This window comes from Sus scrofa, chromosome 11 (assembly GCF_054392235.1).
Source record: "Sus scrofa isolate SSC_HxYL_T2T_F1_AM1 chromosome 11, Sscrofa_HxYL_maternal_Yorkshire_Landrace_v2.0, whole genome shotgun sequence".
Classification (NCBI taxonomy): Eukaryota; Metazoa; Chordata; class Mammalia; order Artiodactyla; family Suidae; genus Sus; species Sus scrofa.
In genome coordinates, this window is record NC_139393.1 from 25,634,157 (window position 1) to 25,657,598 (window position 23,442).

The 23,442-nt window shown below is 41.4% G+C and overlaps 1 protein-coding gene across 2 annotated transcripts in view; it reads left to right on the forward strand.

Annotated features, from left to right (window-relative positions):
- The window catches only part of VWA8 (von Willebrand factor A domain containing 8), a 545,205-nt gene that overhangs the window by 101,388 nt on the left and 420,375 nt on the right, over window positions 1-23,442 (forward strand). For both annotated transcript variants that reach the window (XR_014819568.1, XM_021065625.2), the window contains exons 13-14: window positions 12,629-12,789; window positions 15,852-15,965. Coding sequence is in view for 1 of the 2 variants with exons in the window: in XM_021065625.2 (XP_020921284.2) it covers window positions 12,629-12,789; window positions 15,852-15,965 (275 nt within the window). In the remaining variant the exon portion in view is untranslated. The remainder of the gene's footprint in view (window positions 1-12,628; window positions 12,790-15,851; window positions 15,966-23,442) is intronic.

Sequence of the window (23,442 nt, forward strand, 5' to 3'; positions counted from 1 at the left end):
AGAAATTGCATTGAGTTGGTAGATTTCTTTGGATAGTATGGACATTTTAACTATATTCTTCTAATCTTTGGATGTGGGATATCTTTTTGTTTTGTTTTGTTTTGTATTTTTAGGGCCTCACCTGTGGCACATGGATATTCCCAGGCTAGGGGTCAAATTGAAGCTGTAGCCACTGGCCTGTACCACAGCCATAGCAACACTAGATCTGAGCCACATCTGCAACCTATACCACAGCTCACAACAATGCCAGATCCTTAACCCACCAAGTGAGGCCAGGGATCGAACCTGCATCCTCATGGATATTAGATTCATTTCTGCTGAGCTGCAATGGGAACTCCCTGGGATATATTTGTGTCTTTAATTTCTTTCATATATTTTTTAGTTATGTTGGTTGAACATTTATAGATATTTATTTTTAAACATTTTTTTACAATGATATTTCATTTCTAATCTCTTTTGTAGGTATGAAACATTTGTTGATACTTAATTAGAAGATATTACATTCCATAATCCATTCTCTAAAGAATAATGGGAGTGATCTTTTAAGAATGGAAATCAGATCGTGCCATTTCTCTGCTTAGATCTGTCAATGGCTTTCCATCACACTTAGAATAAGATAAGAACCCTTAGTCTTGACTTATGAGCCCACCCCCCATCAATGCTTTCCAACCTTGGCTGCCTATTAAAAGCACCCAAGGAGCTCTGAAAATTTTCCAGTGTCCAGGTCCTACCTTTAGAGAGTCTGATGTAACTGGTTTGAGGTGGGACCTGGGCTTCAGGAATTTTACAAAAGCTATTCAGTGATTCTAACAGGAAGCCAAAGTTGAGAGCCACTGCCCTAAGTCATCTGACCCATGCCTGCCTCTCTAGCCATCTCTTTCCTGGCCGAACCGTCTGCTGGTTATCTTTCAGTCTCATTGGCTACTTTCAGTCCCATAAATCTGTCTGGCTTCTTTCTGCTTTAGGGCCTTTGCACAGAATTTTGCTTTAGCCAGGAATCTCTTTCCCTGATCCTCATTTGGCCTTTTGTCATTCAAACTGCAAGTTGAATATTCATGCAGAAAACATCCTTGACCCATGGAGCCAATTGCTTGTACATTACCCAGTATTTTCTGTATAGCACTGACTATTATGTGGTATTTTTGTACGAGTCTGAGTCTCCTTCCTCCCTTCCTTCCTTCTTATCCTCTGTTCCCTTTCTTTTGTCTATGTTTGTTCTCTCTCCCACACCGGAATGTAAGGTCCACGTTTATTTTTCAGTGCTGTGTCCTTAGCACCTGGAACAGTGGCTTGTGTGTAGAAGGCAGTCAAAATATGAAGGAGTGGATAAATAAATTTTGAAAAATTTGCATTATTTGAACAGGACCAGCTCAAATCTGACCTTTGTCAACTTATCCTTACTAATTTTTATTTGTTTCTGTTTCAGTGTTACCTTTTCTTTAAATTCTAAGACAAGTATTTCTTGTCATATAGCATGGTAATTACACTTCTGCTAGTGTTCTGAACTGTTAGATTTATTGTTAAATTTAGATTGTAATGTATTAGGATTCTGCTTCTTCAATTGACTCAGATTCAGATAATGCCAAACATTATCTCATTTAATTCTAAAGATACTTTACTCCCTTTCCCCATTTATCATATTATAAGTCACAGAATTGGGATTGAAACTCAGCTTTCCTCAAACTGTACCCATCCTTTCAACTGTGCTTTCTTTTCTCTCTCTCTCTCTTTTTTTTTTTTTTTGTCTTTTTGTCTTTTTGTGTTTTTAGAGCAGCACCCGTGGCATATGGAGGTGCCCAGGCTAGGGGTTGAATCAAAGCTGTCACTGCCAGCCTATGCCACAGCCATAGCAACACAAGATCCAAGCTGAGTCTGTGACCTACACCGCAGCTCGTGGCAATGCTGGGTCCTTAACCCACTGAGTGAGGCCAGGGATCGAACCCGTAACCTCATGGTTCCTAGTCGGATTCGGTAACCACTGAGCCATGACAGGAACTCCTCAACTGTGCTACTTTCCAGGTTGGCCGACTAGAAGGGACTTGAGTGTTGTTGAGGGAAATCAAATGCCGTAACTATTCCCTGTGTCTTTACTGAATACAGAATAGATTATTAACACTTAACCACAGCTTTGATTTTATACCTTATTTGTTTCTAATTATTATATGGCAAATATTATTACATATATTAAAACGAGAATCAATGGCTCCTTTCCCACCTGTTCTCCTAACAGAGTCAAATGTCTGTGTGATACAATGCAGCAAAGTCTGCAGTACCATTTGATTAAAAAAATGTGGTTCTGGAGTTCCCGTTGTGGCTCAGTGGTTAACGAATCCGACTAGGAACCATGAGGTTTTGGGTTCAATCCCTGGCTTTGCTTAGTGGGTTAAGGATCTGGCGTTGCCGTGAGCTGTGGTGTAGGTTGAGGACTCGGCTCGGACCTCGTGTTGCTGTGGCTCTGGCGTAGGCCGGTGGCTGTAGCTCCAATTGGACCCCTCACCTGGGAACCTCCACATGCTGTGGGTACAGCCCTAGAAAAGATAAAAAGACAAAATATATATATATATATATATATATATGGTTCTTTTGTTTGCATGTCTTGGGATTTTACTCTATAAATTATCTTTTTTTTTGCCTTTTTAAAACACTCTTACCCTCTTTTACTTAATTATCTGTGAGCATTTCTAAATACACTTTTGTTAAGTTGGCTTACTTTTAAAATATTATTATTCTTGGGTCATGGTTTTGGTTGTGGACAATAGAATCCATTCTAGCTGTCTAAAACTGAGAGGGATTTATTTCAGAGATTGGATAGCTTACAGAATTTCTGGGAGAGATAGGGAACAGTATTTAGATTTTGCCCAGTGAAGAATGACAGAATGGGGGGAGTCCCCATTGTGGCGCAGTGGAAATGGATCCGACTAGTATCCATGAGAATGTGGGTCCCATCCCTGGTCTCACTCAGTGGGTTGGGGATCTGGCGTTGCCATGAGCTGTGGTGTAGGTTGCAGATGCGGCTGGGATCCAGCGTTGCTGTGGCTGTGGTGTAGGCTGGTAGCTTCAATTCTATCCTTTGCCTAGGAATTTCCATATACGGGGGGTGTGGCCCTAAAAAGAAAAAAAGAAAAAAAAAAAAAAGGGAATGACAGAGCGCAGAGAATGTTAGGCATTGCTGTTCTAGAGGAGTGGGTTTCCTTAGGCTGGATGCCTCTTGACTCTCACTGCTCACCGCCAGTTTTTGCTGTTCCCAGTTTTGCGTGTGCTTGGTAGAACCTGGGTCATTGTACACAACCCTAGCTGCACAGGCACCTAAGAAATCATGTTTTTGGTTTCCTAGCGTCCGTACTGCAGCAAGGATAGTAGAAGGCCTTTTGATTGGGTATCTTCGCTGAATGCTTTCCATGATTTATACCTCCACTGACCTTGACTTTACATCTTACTGTGCGGCTTTATTAAGATGTCCTTTTTGTTGGGTCACTTGTGAGATGGTAGGCTTGACTTCTAGTTAGCTTTAATCGGACCAATTTTGTTCTATGTTCCTAGACTAAATCTTTAACCAGAGTAGATCATACTGAAATAGATCCGACTGGATAGAGAGCCCTAGGTGATTTGAAATCAACTTCTCATCAATAGCGGAGCAACTCAAAACCATGAAAGGCTTGTAATGTCATCATTGTATACATAGAGGAAACATTTATTGTGTGTGTGACAGGTTAAAAATAGCTCCTTAAAAGACGAACTTGAGGGAGAAGCATGGAAGAGTTTACAAGTAATTTTACCATATATTAAAGACAGAGGCTGTTTTGTCTGAGATCAAACATCAATGACACAGGAATGTTGGCAACGTGCCTTCTGTTTTGTTCACTGAGCATGCTTAGACTGTAAATAATGGCTTTATTTCTATTTTGGGACCCAAAAATTATTAACATTCTGTGTTTATGCAATATTTAAGCAGTACTCTGCCGCTAATAGTTATGGACATAATTAATGCCTTATTGCAAGTCGATGGCTTACATCAGTTAGTCTGGGTGCATTATTTTATTGCCTTAAATCCCAGATTTTCTTAGAACTTATACCACCGACAGGATATTTTCTGGTGGGTTACGTTTTACTCAGATAAGCAAAACGTCCTGGGGTAGAGGTCTCTGCTATACAGCAGGTCCCCGTTGGCCGATCATGCCATATACCGCCTCAGTCCCAAACTTCCAGTCCATTTTTCATTCAGAAATAAGAAAATAAGGAATAGTATCTACCTAGAGAGAGAATTCCTATTACCTATAGCTAAAGCACTTTTATTGCAGTCTTTTATATATGTGTTGAAAGATATTTTTAAGCAGCAATAGAGAGTGGATGCTTCGGGGGGCATTTCGGGGAACAGTAACATCATGGTCGGTATTTTTCGACTCCTGTCAAAGAAGTTGATTGAGAAAACTTTTGCGGAGGGTAGCCTGCAAGGTGTGCAGTTGGTACGTTCCTGTATTAGCTCTACCTTATATACATGGATTGATTAATCTGGACCATCTCTTTCTCTATGGAATTTCTTTTACTGAATTTTTTTTTTTGTCTTTTTGCCTTTTCTAGGGCCACTCTCCAGGCATATGGAGGTTCCCAGGCTAGGGGTCCAATCCGAGCTGTAGCCACCGGCCTACACCACAGCCACAGCAACACAGGATCCGAGCCGAGTCTGCAACCTACACCACAGCTCACGGTAATGCTGGATCCTTAACTCACTGAGCAAGGCCAGGGACCAAACCTGCAACCTCATGGTTCCTAGTCGGATTCGTTAACCACTGCGCCACAACGGGAACTCCCTGTAACTTTTTTTTTAATGTCACATTTTTTGTGTGCGTTAGAAGTTCAAAGGATTACATTCTTCTTCTTTTTTTTCCCGTCTTTTTTGTCTTTTTGCCTTTTTCTTGAGCCGCTCCCACGGCATATGGAGGTTCCCAGGCTAGGTGTCTAATAGGAGCTGCAGCCACTGGCCTACACCAGAGCCACAGCAACGCAGGATCCGAGCTGCGTCTGCAACCCACACCACACCTCACTGCAACGCTGGATCCTTAACCCACTTAGCAAGACCGGGGTCAAACCCCGAAACCTCATGGTTCCTAATCAGATTCGTTAAACACTGTGCCATGATGGGAACTCCAGATTCTTCTTGTAATATACATTCTGTGTATCATCTTTACCTTTCTTGGTTTCATTGTTCCTTGTTTAGTTTTTTTATCTACTTATTTTAAATTTTATTATATTATACACACACACACACACACACACACACACACACATATATATATATATATTTGCAAGCCAACTTCTGAAACTCAGTGTGGGTTCATAATCGTGGTGGAAATGTGTATTTTTTTAATTTGGTTGAGGCCATACTCTGTATACACTTCAATATCCTACTTCTGCTGTAATCATTTAAACTTTCTCCCAGAAAAATTATATATGCTTTATAATATAAAATTTTACTCTCATATTCATATTTAAAGAAACAGGTAGCTCAGATTTCTTTATTCATGATTTACTATAATTTTTGTAATATTATAAAATTATTTAAATTTTTAATAATGTAATAAATTTAAAACAAGTTTATTAAAATTTTAATAATTATTTTACTATTTTAATGATTTTATAATATTAATTTACTATAATATTTTCTCTTTCTGAATGATTTTATACCTTGGAAAACAAAATCTAATCTTATTCTAGACACTCAACACAGAACCACTTTTTGCCGTTATTTATCAAAGTAATTACTTTTATCCGGGTTTCTCAGTGGAATCTCAGAAAAATTAGTATATACCACTCAAAGATCCTGAAAACATTTGAGGAATATAATTGCATTAGAGTTCAAATGTGTATTCTCTGATACATTTTGTGCAGTTATGCCTCTTCTCATTTTAATAGGACATTTTTATCTTTAGTAGGGTTTCTCTATTGCAAATCAAAGAGCAAAATTCAAATGACATAGACTCTTAAGATGTATGTGGATGTTTTCCAGGGATCTGAATGAGAAGGTGAGACGCTGAAGGTTAGACAATGGTGGCTCTGAAGGAACTAGTTTTCATGTCCTGTTATTTTTAAAATTTTAAGGAAACACAGAAAGAGGAAATGGTTCGGCCTCTGTGATATCATTAGTGCTATTTTTATTCTCTTAAGTTCAAAGGTTTCAAGGATAAGAGAAATATATGCAAAAGTGAGGACATCCATTTTTCTTGATTTTTATTAGTATGCTTTCAAAATGTTTGTAGGGAATAAACATTAAAATTTGCATTTCCGCTTGCTTTAGGGATGTGTGGGTAGGCAGAATTAATAAGGAAATAGTATACATATATTTGAAATATACTATACTTTTTATATACACAAACACACAATTCCATGTTAAATAAGGATATTAAAACAACTTCATGGTACTAAAACCTAAATATTCTATAGTCAGAAACACTTGAAAGAGCTGTTACTCTATTTTTAAAATTAGCTTAATGTTAAAGTCGTAGTACTGACCCTTTTCAGACTGTGCTAAAAGAATCCTGTTAATTACGTTCGATTAGGTTCAGTTGTTCTGTGAAAGTTCAGTTTTACTTTGGTGTCCTTGCACTTGCATACAACAGAAAAGAACTTGCACACCAGTGAAAATGATTCTTATTATAACTAATCTGACAGAAAGGGGGGCGATTATCTTTCTAAGGAAAAGCTGGAATTTTCATCTTTTCTCCCAATAGGATCTTAATTATGAAAACCCACCGCTTTCATTAAAGAGAATGCTGTTTTTCCCCCCTTAGGACAGTTTTTATTTTAATGCATGGATCTATTAGAAATGAAGAATGGCTCTTTTTAATGAGATCGTGTACAGAGACTTGAGGTGATAAAACTGAACGGAGCTAGTCTTTTTTTCTAGTCTTTTCAGAGATGCCAGCTGTTTTCTGTTTTCCACCCATCTGAGGATTGAAAAAAAGAGAGAATATTTCTGTTTGTAGCTGTGCTTGGCATTAACAGCTTTGAACTCTTTTGATCTGTTACTGCTTGTTGTGTAGCAGCAAATAACCATTTCGGTTTACTTTAGTCAGTAAAAGGGAGTCTTCAACTGCTAGATTTGAAAAGAGGAGTTTCCGTTGTGGCTCAGTGGTTCACAATCCGACTAGGACCCATGGGGTTGGGGATCAATCCCTGGCCTTGCTCAGTGGGTTGAGGATTCGGCATTGCCGTGAGCTGTGGTGTAGGTCGCAGATGCAGCTCGGATCTGGCGTTGCTATGGCTCTGGCGTAGGCCGGTGGCTACAGCTCTGATTAGACCCCTAGCCTGGGAACCTCCATGTGCCATGGGAGCGGCCCTAGAAAAGGCAAAAAGACAAAAAAAAAAAAAAAAGGAGGAGCAGCATGTACTGGTTGTCTTTCTCATCATCATTATTAGTAGATATTTACCTACTTGATTGGGGCAAGTGTTATAGACATTGTGTGAGTTAAAAAGATATGAATGTACTTTGGAATCATCTTTCACTACAAAATGAAGCAGTGCTTTTTTATATCTTGAACAGAATAGTGATTCAGGATGTGTTGGTATGAGGTTGAGGAATTTACTCTGCTGAAATTTTTTTTTTGAGTGTTACCAACTGCTAGCTAGCTTCAGCTCCTTAGGCATCTGAACCTCTCTCACCAGAGTTATATTTCTCCTCTCCTCTTCCTGAGCCCACACACAAGACTCAAGAGCCGAGTTAGGTCAAGATACCATCTATTTGCAGTCTGAAGTTGAGATTTGCAAAATTAATACCCATCCATTTCTTTTAAAATGGTATCTGGGGAGTTCCTGTTGTGGTGCAGTGGAAACGAATCCGACTAGGAACCATGAGGTTGCAGGTTCAATCCCTGGCCTTGATCAGTGAGTTAAGGATCCATGAGCTGTGGTGTAGGTCGCAGATGTGGCTCGGATCCCGAGTTGCTGTGGCTGTGGTGTAGGCCAGCGGCTACAGCTCCTGTTAGACCCCTAGCCTGGGAACCTCCATATGCAGCCAGTGCAGCCCTAGAAAAGGCAAAAAGACAAATTAGGAGGTTGGGAATGACATGTACACGCTACCATATATGAAATAGTTGGGGCACAAGGACCACAGTATAGCACAGGACAATCTACTCAATACTGTGTAATAACTTATTTGGGAAAAGAATATGCAAAGGAATGGATGTTTGTATATGCATAACTGATTCACTTTGCTGTACGCCTGAAACTAAAACACAACTTTGTAAATCAACTATACTCCAGTAAGATTTATTTAAAAAAATATGGTAGGGGTTCCCTTCGTGGTTCAGGGGTTAACGAACCCAAGCAGGATCCATGAGGATGTGGGTTCGATCCCTGGCCTCGTTCAGTGGGTCAAGGATCCAGCATTGCCGTGAGCTGTGGTGTAGGTCGCAGACGCAACTCAGATCTGGCACTGCTGTGGCTGTGGCTGTGGCGTAGGCCAGCAGCTGTAGCTCCGATTCGACCCCTAGCCTGACAACCTCCATATGCTGCCAGGTCGGCCCTAAAAAGCAGGTATCACTGGGATACCTTCTTCATGCCACCTCCTCTCTGAATACCAATACCAATTGAAAGTCCTAGTCTTTCCCTTTTTCCCTTCATTTTTTTTTACCCTTTAATTTATATTATACTGTTATGCATTTTGTATGTCCTCCTGCAATCTCATAATTCCTATCAGAGTAAGGAAGGAATATATATGAATGAGACAAAGTTTCACATTAAGTTATTGTCTCTTTTTCAAAGTAGTGCTTCACACAGGGAGGTGTTTGAGACCTCACCTGTGCGATGGTGAATAAAAAAATAAGTGCTAAGCCCCACTTTGGATGGACTGAACTCAAATCTTCAGGGTAATAAGGCCTAAGCTTCTCTATTTTCCAAAAATTCCCCCAGCTGTTTCTGCCAAGTATCTTTGACTTAGAACCATTGTACTAAAGCATGTTTTCTGTTTGTTTTATGCTCTAGGACAATATGCAATGTAACTCTGTAGTGACTATGTTTCTGGAATAATCAGTGCCAAGAGTTTTTTTGCAACATACCTGTTTTTATATTAACTTTTAAAAGGTTTATATATGTGTGTGCATCCATGTTTTATTTTTCATAATTCAGTTGTGCAAATGAACCAGCAACATTTATTTTGATTTGCCCTATTTTTCTTGCAAGAGTGATCCACTGTGCTGTCCTGTAGCATAGCCATGCCTGAAGAAGCTCATTCTCACCATAAACCATCTCAGGAAGCTCTGATGATGGTGATAGGTTTAGTCTTCATTGTTGCACGCGCTGTCGACAGCTTAGAATGGCCTAGAATTTAAAAGTCATGGTTGAATTGCACAGAATTGAAAATGCATGGTTGAAAAATTAGATAAAATTAAAGAATTACGCCAAATTGTGATAATGTGTCACAGTCAGGCCTTGAGAGGGCTATGGGGACTTACTGAGTTCTGTCAATGACAAAGCGAAATGAATCAATAGTCAATATAAGAAAAAAATGGAGAAATTTCCTCGAGCCACCCTGAGGATTATAACCCAGGGCACAGTTTCTTAGAAAGCTCTGAAGCGAGGGTATAAGTGATTTTTGCCAAAGCGGGTACATGCAATCGAGCACACATCTCAGGAGAAGCCTGCTGCTAGTCATAAGGAACGGGCATCATAGTTGGTGCTTTTAGTGCTTTTACTATGGGAAGATGCAAGCATCCAGGTTCATAAAAAAGTCCTGCTGAAAATATCTAACCATCGGAGGGCCGGTTCTGTCAGTTTTCCCAGAGCACAAAATGCCTCATTCTAATCTTCACCCTGAATTCCTTTCAGGGTGCATTGTAGACCAGTGACTGCAGTGGCTCAGGACCTGATTCTTGTAGAAGTGGAGGCGGGACGACATTCTTTATTGTATAATCCCTTTCCTTGTGGTCTTAATTGCAACCGTTTGGGAGGCATTTCGTGGCCAGTTTGCCCCACAGCAGTAGGGATGCACGTTCTCAGGTCAGGCATGGATTTCATTGATAGGCCTTTCGATGTGCTGTTCCCGGACTTGGCTCTGTAACCAGTCGTCCAAAGCCTCTGGACCGCCTATCTTACTGGTCTGTTATAGTCTAGGAGATGGTTCCCTGTTGCTGCTGCTTCTCATAATCTAGAGCTGCACTATTAGCATCACTGATTTGTGTGTGTGTGTGTGTGTGTGTGTGTGTGTTTATGTTTATGGCCGCACCCATGGCATATGGAAGTTCCCAGGCTAGGGGTTGAATTGGAGCTGCAGCCGCCAGCCTACACCACAGCCACAGCAACGTCAGATCCGAGCTGTGTCTCTGATCTACACCACAGCTCAGGGCAATGCTGGATCCTTAACCCACTGAGCAAGGCCAGGGATCGAACCTGCATCCTCATGGATGCTAGTCAGATTCGTTTCCGCTGAGCCACAACAGGAACCCTTCTTCCCTTTTGGTCATAATTTCAACCAACATTTGGGAGGCATTTCGTGGCCAGTTTGCCCCACAGTAATAGGAATGCTCATTCTTAGGTCGGGCATGGATTTCACTGATAGGCCTCTCAATGTGCTCTTCCTGGACTTGGCTCTGTAACCAGTCGTCCAAAGCCTCTGGACTGCCTGTCTTACTGGCCTGTTATAGTCTAAGAATTGGTTCCCTGTTGCTGCTGCTTCTCATAATCTAGAGCTGCACTATTACCGTCGTTGATTTTATAGAATTATATCTTTGGTTGATTGTTTGACGGCACTTCATCATCATTAATTTTATCTGAGGCTCAGTCGCACATTTGGTAATGCAGCAAACAATAATCTTATAAAATAGGCAGAATGCAAGTAATATAGACAGTAACGTTAACAGGGTTATGAGTATTGAAGCTGAGACCGACCACTGGGTGTGGCCCACCCCCTCCGCAGTCATCAGACCAGCCTATTCTGTACCAGTTGCTGTCTTTAAGGGAAAGATATTGGTACTGGGCATAAAGTCCACCAGAGATTGTCTGCATGTACAAGGCAGGTTGGGGGTCAGCTGACCCCTTACAGGCTTGAGGAAGGAAGGTTATCTGCAAAGAAGTTCCATGGCTGGTGCCAGGAGAAATGGCTCTTTATGGTTGAGCAGGCATTTCTGCCACTGGGGAGGTCTGGTGAATGTATAAATCAGATCCACGGCATGCTCGAGGGGAGGGAGGAGGCCCAAGTGGCCAAAGAAAAAAATTTATGTTTACACTTTTCTTCTCTTGTCTTAAAATGTGAATTTTTATTTCCTCAGTTTGAATATTATTGTTTTTCAAGCATCATTGTGGTTCACTATAAACCTTTTACACTTAAGTCAGAACTTTTTTTTAATTAAAAAATTTTTTTTCTATTGTTATTTCCCCCATGCAATTTTTTTTTTCCTGCTGTACAGCATGGTCTTTTGATAGTGAGAAAATCACAATGAAGAAGACTTAACTTTGTAATCTTCATTTCAGTACAGATTTGTCGCCATTGTGAATATAAGCAAATTCCTTCATTTTCTATCTTCTTAAAACTGGAGTTGAGTATCCAAGAATTTACAGAGAACTTTAAATTTTTGGATTACATTGACTGTAAATATTGAACTTTTGTTTGAATTTACCCGGCACAGAATTTATCGGAGTTCTGACAGCCAAAAAGAAACTATTGTCTTCAACATTAACACATGTAGGAAAAAAAAACTTATTTGTATTATATACACCCAATTTTTTTTTACAGTAGGTAGATGTTTATATGCAACTACCATGAATAGTTTGCTTAAACCTGTTACATCGTTTTAACACTAGCACATTGTGTACGCGCTTTAAAAAATTGCTCGTAAGTGCTGTGCTATTGTTTGTCAATTCCTGTACCTCATCTGATGACTGTTCTCCTCAATTTCCTCCATTTTCAGCCTCCTTAAATATGAGTCACTGTGATGGTTTTTCAAGAGAACTGAACTGCAAGAAAACATACATCACTGATAAGCCTCCCCCGCTCCGACTTCGTAGGGCCTTTAATTCTTAAAAAGGAATCTACACATTTGGGCCCTTTCAGGAATAAAGCTGATTGGGTTAAATTCCATTAATGTTGGCTGGAAATTACTGCCATCATCTGTGTGGATACCAAGTGAACATTTTAAAAGAAGGGGGAAAATGCTAGATAAAAAGGAGAAAAAGGAGTTCCCATTGTGGTTCAGCGAGTTAAGAACCCGACTAGCATCCAGCATCCACGAGCATGCAGGTTTGATCTCTGACCTCACTTAGTGGGTTAAGGATCTGGCTGTGCCACCAGCTGCAATGTGGGTCGTGGATGCAGTTCAGATCTAGCATTGCTGTGGCTGTGGCATAGGCTGGTGGCTGCAGCTCTGATTCATCCCCTAGCCTGGGAACTTCCATATGCCATGGGTGCAGCCCTTAAAAGGAAAAATAAAAATAAGATAAAATAAAATAAAATAAATCACTGTATTACGTGGATTTGTGATAGGCAAAAAAACTCAAATGACCAAAAAAAGCTGCTGAAAGCTGACTTTCCAGTTGTATGGAGTATAATGTTTAGAGGTAACTCTGAGGCCAAATAAGTTGTCATCCATGTCTTGAAAATTAATTCTGCATTTTCTCTGGCGGGTATTGGGGATGGTTTCAGGATATGACAGCACGTGATCTGCTACAGCAGAGATACACTCTTCCCAGTGGAGACACTGCCTGGCGGTCCTCACCCCTTGTAAACGCTGCTCTGGAAGGCAAGCTGGTGCTCTTGGATGGCATTCACAGAGTCAACGCGGGTACACTCGCTGTATTACAAAGGTTCGTATGAGTCACACACAGAGCAACACACCAAGTAAACAGTGGATGGTGGAACTTGCTCAATTGTCTAATTTAAACTGGGTTACATAGTCCTTGAGGAATTATTAATTGTATATCCAAAGAGAAGAGCAGATGTTTTTATTGTTGTAAACACAGTAGAGTAAAACTTCAAATAATGAACATTTTGGGAAAAGCCACTGCCTTGGCAAAATTCTGTTAAGAGCTTAAAAACGAATTTTTTTTTTTTTTTTTTTTTTTTGACATTTCTTGGGCTGCTCCCACAGCATATGGAGGTTCCCCGGCTAAGGGTCCATTTGGAGCCGCAGCCACCAGCTTACGCCAGAGCCACAGCAACGTGGGATCCAAGCTGCGTCTGTGACCTACACCACAACTCACGGCAATGCCAGATCCTTAACCCACTGAGCAAGGCCTGAGATCGAACCCACAACCTCAAGGTTCCTAGTCGGATTCGTTAACCACCGCGCCACGACGGGAACTCCCCAAAATGAAAACTTTTAAGTGGTAATTTTGAAGGACTTTATATATGTGGATTGATACATGCAGTGTCACACACCTGACATTTTTAGATTGTCAGAGTCACAGCTTCACTGTTTATGAATTCCTTTTTCTTTCTTCCTTCCTCCCTCCCTCTCCATTTTCCTTCCTTTATTCCTTTCTTTCTGTCTGTCTTTTTCTTTTTTATTTTCTCGGCTGCACCTGTGGCATATAGACATTCCCAGGATGGGGGTGGAATTGGAACTACAGCTGAGGCCTATGCCCCAGCTAGCTCAACACCAGCTCCAAGCTGCATCTGTGACCTATACTGAAGCTTGCAGCTACGCCAGATCCCTAACCCACTGAGCGAGGCCAGGGATTGAACCGGCATCCTCACAGAGACAACATCAGGTTCTTAACCCCCAGAACGACAACAGGGACTCCCAAACTCCTTTTTGATCCAGATCTAAATTATTGGTTGATCTTGTTGGATTTTTTTTGGCCATGCCCACAGCATGTGGAGGTTCCCAGGCTAGGGATCGAACCTGAGCCTCAGCAGTGACCCAAGTTCCTGCAGTGACAGTGCTGGATCCTTAACCCATTGCACCACAAGAGAACTAAGATTTTTTTTTTTTGAAAGAGAAAATATAGTTCCTTTTATACAATATATAAGAGAGGGAGTTCCCGCTGTGGTGCAGCGGAAACAAATCCGACTAGTAACCATGGGGTTGTGGGTTCGATCCCTGGCCTTTCTCAGTGGGTTCAGGATCTGGTGTTGCCATGAGCTGTGGTGTAGGTTGCAGACATGACTTGGATCCCATGTTGCTGTGGCTGTGGTGTAGGCCAGCAGCTATAGTTCTGATTCAACCCCTAGCCTAGGAACCTCCATATGCCTCAGGTGCAGCCCTAACAAAGGAAAAGTAAATAAATGCAATAAACTGTGTAATGCTGTTTGATTATATTTTATACAGGCTGAAGTTCACTCTGTGTTTACAAACTTCAACATTTGTGTCCCTGTGCTGGTCTTATTTCAGATTAGGTGGGGCAAATATCCACACACTCCTAGTTAACTTCTTTTCAATGTTAAGAGAGAAAGTCATGGGTAACTTTTTGTGGAAAATATTAACATCTTGTGTCACTTTGGGAGATTAATGATACCATTGTTTTGTTTGTTTGTTGATTCTATCACTAGTAAACATTTGGCTTTTAACTTTTACCTCTAAATTTTAACTTGCTGGGAAAGGTCAAATAAGCGGAATAGTCTAGTTCCCAAACTAACTATCCCTTGACAAAAATGCAGATTCTGAGTATAATGATAGAATCTACAAACATTGTGTTACTCCTGACTTGAGAGCCTTTAAAAATGATAATCACAAACTTTCAGTAATTTACCATAAACATTCCATAGATTTACAGGATTTTTCTTTTCTAAACAGGCAAATGCAAACACAAATGAAATATTACTGCCCCCTTTTTATAGGCTATCTCTTGCCCCTTAGGCTGAGTAGTAGCCTACTAGCTACTAGCAGTAGTAGCAACAACTAGTGTCAATTGACTACTTACTCTGCACCAGGTATTATGCAAAGCTAATGTTTCTCAGGTTCTCAACCTTGGAATCTCCTTGTGGGATCCAGGCTTAAAAATCACTGATGCGGAGTTCCCCATCGTGGCTCAGTGGTTAACGAATCCAACCAGGAACCACGAGGTTGCAGGTTCAATCCCTGCCCTTGCTCAGTGGGTTAACGATCTAGCATTGCCGTGAGCTGTGGTGTAGGTTGCAGATGCGGCTCGGATCCCACGTTGCTGTGGCTCTGGCGTAGGCCGGTGGCTGCAGCTCCGATTAGACCCCTAGCCTGGGAACCTCCATATGCCACGGGAGCGGCCCAAGAAATAGCAAAAAGACCTAAAAAAAAAAAAAAAAAAAATCACTGATGCCTTGGAGGTCCCACTGCTTCCAGCCACTGGGTGCAGTGGGTTAAGGATCTGGCATTGTCTCTGCTTCGCCCAGGGTTGCTGTTGAAGCATGAGTTTGATCCCAGACAGGCACAGTGGTTAAAAGGATCCAGTGTTGCTGCAGCTGCGGCGTAGGTGGCAGCTGTGGCTCAGATTCAATCCCTGGCCTGGGAACTTACATGTGCCAAGGGAAAAAAAAAAAATGTCATTAGATATTTTAAGTCCTGTAATTGCAAAGATAGAAATATTTTGATAATACTATGCCTTAATGACTTACATTAGCAGTATGTGCCAACTGGCTTGTTCACTAATATTTATCTCTCGGTTCTCCTGCGTCACTCATTCAGCTGTTTCATCTCCCTCCTCCTTCTCCTTCCCAGTTCCTCCTCCTCCTCCCCTCCAGTAACCATGACAACTGCCTTCCAGTACAGAAACCAACAGTTTTGCCAACTATAACAGCCCTAACCAACTTGAGATTTCGAAAGGTGCATTTAACGAAACTGTTAGACTCAATTGCCAGTAATAATTGACATGATTAAAATATTAACTGATTCTACCTGTAGTAACTCCTGTGTTCAATACTGATGGTTTCCTTGCCTCTCCTACTCCGTTAGGTTGATCCATGATCGAGAGTTAAGCCTCTATGATGGCTCTAGGCTGCTGCGAGAAGACAGGTATATGCGTTTAAAGGAGGAGCTGCAGATGTCTGATGAGCAGCTCCAGAAGAGGTAATTTTGTCAAGTGTACCTGTGAAGAAAATTATCCTTTTAAACCTAGGGTCAAGCCCAGATAACTTTGAACGGCTTGATAATTTGGCGACCTAGACAAGATCATATTTTGGCACTTCTCAAGACCTGAGTTGGCTAGCTAAGATGGAGTTCCCACTGTGGCTCACCGGGTTGAGAACCCGACACAGTGTCCATGAGGATGGGGATTCGATCCCTGGCCTCTCTTAGTGGGTTAAGGATCCAGTGTTGGTGCATGCTGCAGCAGAGATCACAGATGTGGCTCGGATCTGGTGCTGCTTTGGCTGTGCTTGTAGGGTGGCAGCTGCAGCTCCGATTCAGTCCCTGGCCTGGGAACCTCCATATGCCATAGGTGCGGCTGTAAAAGGAATATTAAAAAAGAAAGAAAAAGAAAGAAAAAAAAAGATGTACTTTGCTCTTTCAGCCTTACTCATACAGAAGTGTTTAAACTTTTTATGAGAGTGTAGTTTTAAGAAGTTAATCCCTCTTCTGTTGTCCAAACGATTCAGTTTTGGCCCAAACCTTTGTGTCACTTCAGGAAAAATAATTTAAAAAAAAGAGCCTCACAGTTAACTGGGCCTACCCTCCTAGGAAATGATCAGTTATTTCTGGTGTATGCCTCCTAATGCAGGATTACCCTTTGTAGCTTATTTAAACATTCCTTCCAGATCTGTAACAGCCAAATTCAATGTAAGAGATTGGATTGGCTCCTGGATCCAGAAATGGAATGAAAACAGAAATATAAGACATTTGGGGACAATTGAGAAATATGACAAGCTATTGAATTAATATTCAATTTCAATTTCCTTAATTATAATGGCATTGTGTTTGTGAAGGTGTTGACCTAAAACAAATACACTTCCAGTCATTTCTCCAGCAAAAAAAATGGGTTTTTTTGGAGATCAGCAAAGAACTGCAACTGGGGGTCTCTAACCGGGGCACGTCTTGTGAGGTCCCACCCAAGGAGGAGAGGAGGAAGGACTCTTTTTAAAAGAGGGAAAAAGGAAGTTGAGAGAGGTAGAGGAAATCAAGTGTCCATCGAAGGAATTAAGAGTTCAAAGTAAGGTGGCTTTTCATTGGCTGAGTCTTGACAGTCTCTCATTGGCTGAACTCTTGCTGGGGCAAGAAGAGAAGGCATTTCTTCTTCCAGTTGGCTCTGCCATTGTCATAGGGCATGAGAGCGCCCCCTTCTGGCCTACCAACTACTTAGTTCTGTTTATTGATACGTATTTTTTTGTTTAACAGAGGAGAGTGTTTCTGTTCCTAGGAGACAGCATGCTGAAATATTTAAGGGATAAAGTAAAAAGATGTCTGCAGCTTACTTTCAAATGTTTCAGGGGGAAAAAAGAGACACGATGAGTGGCTTCTTTATGAAGAACAAGGGAAAATGAGAACACAAAGTGATAAACCCTTAACAATTGGTGAACTCTCGGGGAGGGGTGTATGGGTGTGCATATTCTCTTTCAGATTTTCTGTTTGAAAATTTTCAAATTAAGACGTTTGAAAGAAAATAGTTCTTTCTGCCACACCCACTATACTTTGCTTTAGAGGACGTTTGGCAATTATCAGTAATTTTTTGTCTCATTACATTTCCATGGATATTTTTACATAATTAGAGATTGTTGCTCTGGGGAATTCCTAGTCACTTATTTAATTGAAGCCAGCCACTCCGCCCCACTTCCACAAAGCACTTGCTGCCTTTTTTTTTTTTTTTTTTTTTTTTTTTGCTTCCTAGGGCCACACCTGCAGCATATGGAAGTTCCCAGGCTAGGGCTCGAATGGGAGAGCCACAACTGCGACCTACATGACAGCTCACGGCAATGCTGGATCCTTAACCCACCGACTGAGGTCAGGGGTTGAACCTCAATCCTCATGGATCCTAGTCGGGTTCATTACCACTGAGCCCCCATGGGAACTCCACTGCCACATTTAAAATGATAAAATCTTACAAATGATAATTATGTATATTTTTTATTCTGATTATGTTTTAAGGAGAATTTTTAAAAATTTCCCTGGAATTTTTTCATAGAGAAGACATGTTAAATTCCTTACTATCTCTGTATAAGTTATTTAAAAATTCACTTGGCTACACAGCTATTTGCGCTTCTGAGGTGTGTATCATCAAACTCCTCTAGCCCAGTGAATGGTTTGGTTCAGTCTTTAGGGAGGCATGTATTTACCCCTCTCCTATCATACCTTGAGCTTATAACATTCAACTCTTGGACATTACTTGTATGTGATTCAGCTGCTGGGGAACAATTGTATTTCGAAGGAGATGAATCAAAGCAATTGCGCAGCAGCAAGACTGCCCATCAGTTTCCTTTAGGACTTGAGGAGCATTGTCTTCTAGCCAAGGGTCCAGGAAATGACAACCCTTTTCTGTGAAAAGAATCCAGATTCTCCCTAGTGGTCACAGGCAGTTTTGCAGATGAAGCCACTTTTAGGAACAAAGTGGCCCTGAGCATTGTGTTTTTTGGCTCAGGCTGGTTAGCAGTGCTTTCTTCTCAAAATGTCTTCATCACGGTTGATTTTCATCCTCCCATGAATAGAAACCAGGCTCAGTTCTTTCTCCAGAAGTCATTCTGAATAGGTGGGGACAGATCATAGCCCTGCTTGGTTTCCTATGTTTGTTTTTTAATATTTGTTTGAGTTTTTTTTTTTTTTTTTTTTTTTTTTTTCTTTTTAAGGCCATACCTACAACATATGGAGGTTCCAGGGCCAGGGGTCCTGCAGACCTATACCACAGCCACAGTAACACCACGGTCCGAGCTGCATCTGTGACTTACACCGCGGCTTGAGGCAACACTGGATCCTTAACCTACTGAGCGAGGCCTAGGGATGGAACCCGAATCCTCAGGGATCCTATGTCAGGTTCTTAACCCACTGAGCCGCACTGGAAACTCTGAGTGGGTTTTTTTTTGTTTGTTTGTTTGTCATTGTTAAATATGCCTGAAACTTGAGCCAGATAGTTTTGCCAAGGCTTTTAATGAAAAATAACAGTCTCCTGTTATCTGTCCTGGGATGCTTTCCCATTTCCCATTCCTCAGAGGCTACCACTCTCAACTCTGAGCTGTTCCTTTTGGTTTTTTGTTTGTTTGTTTGTTTTTTGTCTTTTGCTTCTTACGGCCACACTTGCGGCATATGGAGATTCCCAGGCTAGGGGTCAAATCACAGCTGTAGCTGCTGGCCTACACCACAGCCACAGCAACGCCAGATCCTTAACCCACTGAGCGAGGCCAGGGATCGAACCCGCAACCTCATGGATGCTAGTCATATATATTAACTGCTAAGCCACGACGGGAACTCCTGAGCTCTTCCTTTTGATGTCTACTTTCATACCACTAAACAATATATTTTCATTGACATTTCTTGATTTATTTTTCAGTGTTGGGCAATATCTATTGATTTCCTACTAAGGAAAAATTACAGTTTATCTCTTTCACCATCCCTCTTTCAACTATGCATACATACTTCTTATATCCCATTCTTCCTAAGTGTTAGGTAGTGATTTTGTTTACAGCTTCATTCAGTGTTTGCATTGTTGTCATGGCAGAGGACTATACACAGCCGAGCCAATCAGTACACTACAGTTAGGTGTCCTTTTACATGTGTTTTGTTTGTCCTAAAGTTAATTACTGCCTACATATAAAGAGAAGTAGATACATAAATAAAAATTACAATGCAGCTTTTCAGCGTTAGAGATGTAGATTATGCTATAAGACAGAGGAAGAAGTAACCTTCTTTTCTTTTCTTTTCTTGTTACTACACAGAGACGTATTAGTGACCTATATCTCCTGATTTTAAACTGATAGTCATTCAAGTTCAAACACATTCTACAATAGTCAACTTTTTTACTGCCCTCTCCAACATTTTGTGTTTTTGATGTCATATTTTACATCTTCATGTTTGTCTCTTCACTGTTTATTATAATTATAGTTGATGTTATAATTTTTTGTGTTTTAATCTTAATGCTAGTTTATTTAAGTGATCCATAGCCTTTATTATATATTTGCCTTTACCAGTGGGGTTTTTCCTTTCCTGTAAATTCTTGCTTCTTGTTAAAGCCTTTTATTTTCTACCTGCAGAAGACCCTTTATAATTTCTGTTAGGGTTGGTTTAGTATTGATGAACTCTTTCAGTTTTTGCTCATCTTAAAAATTGTTCATCACTCCTTCAATTCTAAATAATAATCTTGTTGGGTAGACTATCTTAGGTTGTAGGTTTTTCCCTTTCATCACTTTAAATGTGTTATGCCACTTCATTCTTGTCTGCAAAGTTTCTACAGAAGAATCAGGTTCCCTTGTATGTGACACTCTTTTTCTCTTGCTTACTATAGAATTCTCTTTTATGCCATTTTAATTACGATATGTCTAAATGTGGGTGTCTTTGGATTCATCTTGATGGGGAGTCTTTATGCTCCTTGTACCTGGATATCGGTTTCCTTCTTCAGGTTCAGGAAGTTTTCAGCCATAATTCTATCAAATACACTTTTGAACCCTTTTCCCTGTCTCTTCTTCTGGGTCCCCTATAATGTGAATGTTAGTATGCCTGATGTTGTACAAGAAGGCCCTTAAACTGTTTTCGTTTTTAAATTTTTTCTTTTTGCTTCTCTGTGTGATTTCTATTATTCTATCTTTAAAATCACTTATGTGTTCTTCTGTATCACCTAGTCTGCTGTTAATTCCTTCTAGTGTGTTTTGCATATCGGTTGTTATATTCTTCAGCTTCAATTGGTTCTTTTTTATATTTTCTAGTTTCTTCTTAAAATTATGACGTTGTTCATTTATTCTTTTGCTTAGTTCAGTTAGCGTTCTTATTGCTAATGTTTTGGAGTCTCTCTGCTAAATTATTTCTGTTTCAATAGTTATTTATTCAGGGTTTTTTTCCTTTTTTTTTTTTTTTTGTCTTTTTTTGTTGTTGTTATTGTTGTTGCTATTTCTTGGGCCACTCCCTCGGCATTATTGTTGTTGTTGTTGCTATTTCTTGGGCCACTCCCTCGGCATTATTGTTGTTGTTGTTGCTATTTCTTGGGCCGCTCCCGCGGCATATGGAGGTTCCCAGGCTAGGGGTTGAATCGGAGCTGTAGCCACCGACCTACGCCAGAGCCACAGCAACGCAGGATCCGAGCCGCGTCTGCAACCTACACCACAGCTCACGGCAACGCCGGATCGTTAACCCCCTGAGCAAGGGCAGGGACCGAACCCGCAACCTCATGGTTCCTAGTCGGATTCGTTAACCACTGCGCCATGACGGGAACTCCGTTTTTTTCCTTAATCTTTCATTTGGAACAAATTCCTCCATCCTCTCATTTTGCTTATTAACCTTATCTGTCACTATTTAGAGGTAAAACAGTTACCTTTCCCAGTTTTGAAGGGATGTTCCTGTGTGGGAGTGTCCCTATGCAGTCCCTGTGTGCCCGGTGGCTTTGGTGGGAGAGCTGGACCTGAAGTGAACATGGATCACATTTTACCCTAGGGTGTGCTGACAGCTTTCACCTTGTTGGAAGGTGAGGCTAATGATGGAGGGGCTAGAGCCAGAACCAGGTGTGAGCCATGGCTTCTCCATTCTAAATGGCTGTCACCACCCTATTGGAATCAGGATTGGGTCTCAAGGTGCTAGAGCAGAAGTTCTGAGGGTCAGGTGTGAGCTCGTTTCATTCCCTCTAAGTGTGTTCCCTCCCCCTCCCAACAATAACATCTTTGCCCAGAGGGGAGTGGCACTGGAACAAGAGAGGCCAGAGCATGCACTTGGCTTGGGGTGGTCTCAGCACACTAGTCAGATGTCTAAGCTGCTCCTGATTTGGCACCTCCACAAATACCAATAATGGTCACCCTCACCCTTTTGGATGTTGTGCTGTGTCTGAGCTGGCTCCATCCCCCCCGACTGTGCACTCTCCTTTGGAACGACAGGCTTCTACCTAGTGTGGAATGGTGATGGAGCTAGAGGAGCTGGAGCAAGTGCTTCACATCGGCGGGGATGAGCCCTGGGACAGTCGGTGGAAACCAGCTAGACCCCAGCTAGTTTCAGTCTACTTTCTCCACCTTCTTCCTAGGCGTAAGCAAATGTGTTTGCCCTCTTCACCAAGCTGAGACTAGTTTTCTTAGAGCCCTCCTATAAGTCCCACTGGTTTTTAAGCTGGCTAAGAGGACTTGTCCTCTCATAGTCAGACCTAGGACTGGGATGCCTAGTAAGGGTTTCAAACTGCTCACTCCCCAGGAAAGATCCCTGAGTCTGTGTAATCCCACTGCTCTTCTGTGTCCCCTCCTGGGGGCCTAGGTCCCAAGCTGATGGCTTCTATTATCTTCCTACCCAACTTCTTCCTTCCCCTCTTCCTTCCTTCCTTCCTTTCTTTCCTTGGCATATGGAAGTTCCCAGGTCAAATCAGAGATGCATCTGCAACCTGCACTACAGCTTGCAACAACACCAGATCCTTAACCCACTGAATGAGGCCAGGGGTCAGACTTGCATCCTCATGGACACTATGTTTGGTTCTTAATCTGTGAACTCCTGTATGAATCTTTCTTTACAGGCTTGGTTGTCTAGGAGTCTTTCTGCCAGTGTCCAGTTGGTTTTCAGTGAGAATTGCTCCACGTGTGCTTATATATATACATATATATATACATATATATATATATATATATATATATATATACACATACATATATATATATATATATTTTTTTTTTTTTAGGGCCGCACCAGAGGCATATGGAAGTTCCCAGGCTAGGGATCTAATCAGAACTACAGCTGCCGGCCCACACCACAGCCACAGCAATGCCAGATCCAGGTCAAGTCTGTGACCCACACCACACTTCCCGGAAATGCTGGATCCTTAACCCAATGAGCGAGGCCAGAGATCGACCCAAGACCTTATGGTTCCTAGTTGGATTTGTTTCTATTGCACCACGACAGGAACTCCATGGTTGGAGTTTTGATGTGTTCATGGTGATAAGGGGGTGGGGGTTGAGCTCAGCTTCCTTCTTCTGCCGCCTTGATCATCTCTCCCCAACCCTGTTTTCTGTGTATCACTTTTGCATTCCAGACACTTTCTCTGTTGTCTGCATCTCTTTTCTGCACATTCCGGCACATCAGGTATTCTGTCAATTTTACCTTCCGTCCCTTTCATCTTTCTCCTGTGGTGTGTTCTGGCTTGTCCTAATCCAGGCATGTTGTTCTTCTTACTTGTAGCATAAATACCTCACTTTAATCTCTCTCCACTACCACTCTCTGGTTTCCTTTGGTCTCTTTCTGCAACTTTCATCAGTTAGATGTTGAATCTCCTGAAGAAGGGGCTGAACCTCTTTTTCTCTCTTACGTTCTGTCATTTTGCCCAGACTTGATTGACTTTCCAGAGGTGAGAGTCTAAAAATTGATTCTGCTCTCCATCTGAAATATTTCTACTAGGTGAAAGCCTAATTCCTTTCCTAATCAGCATTCCTCCTTTTTTTTTAAATTTGAG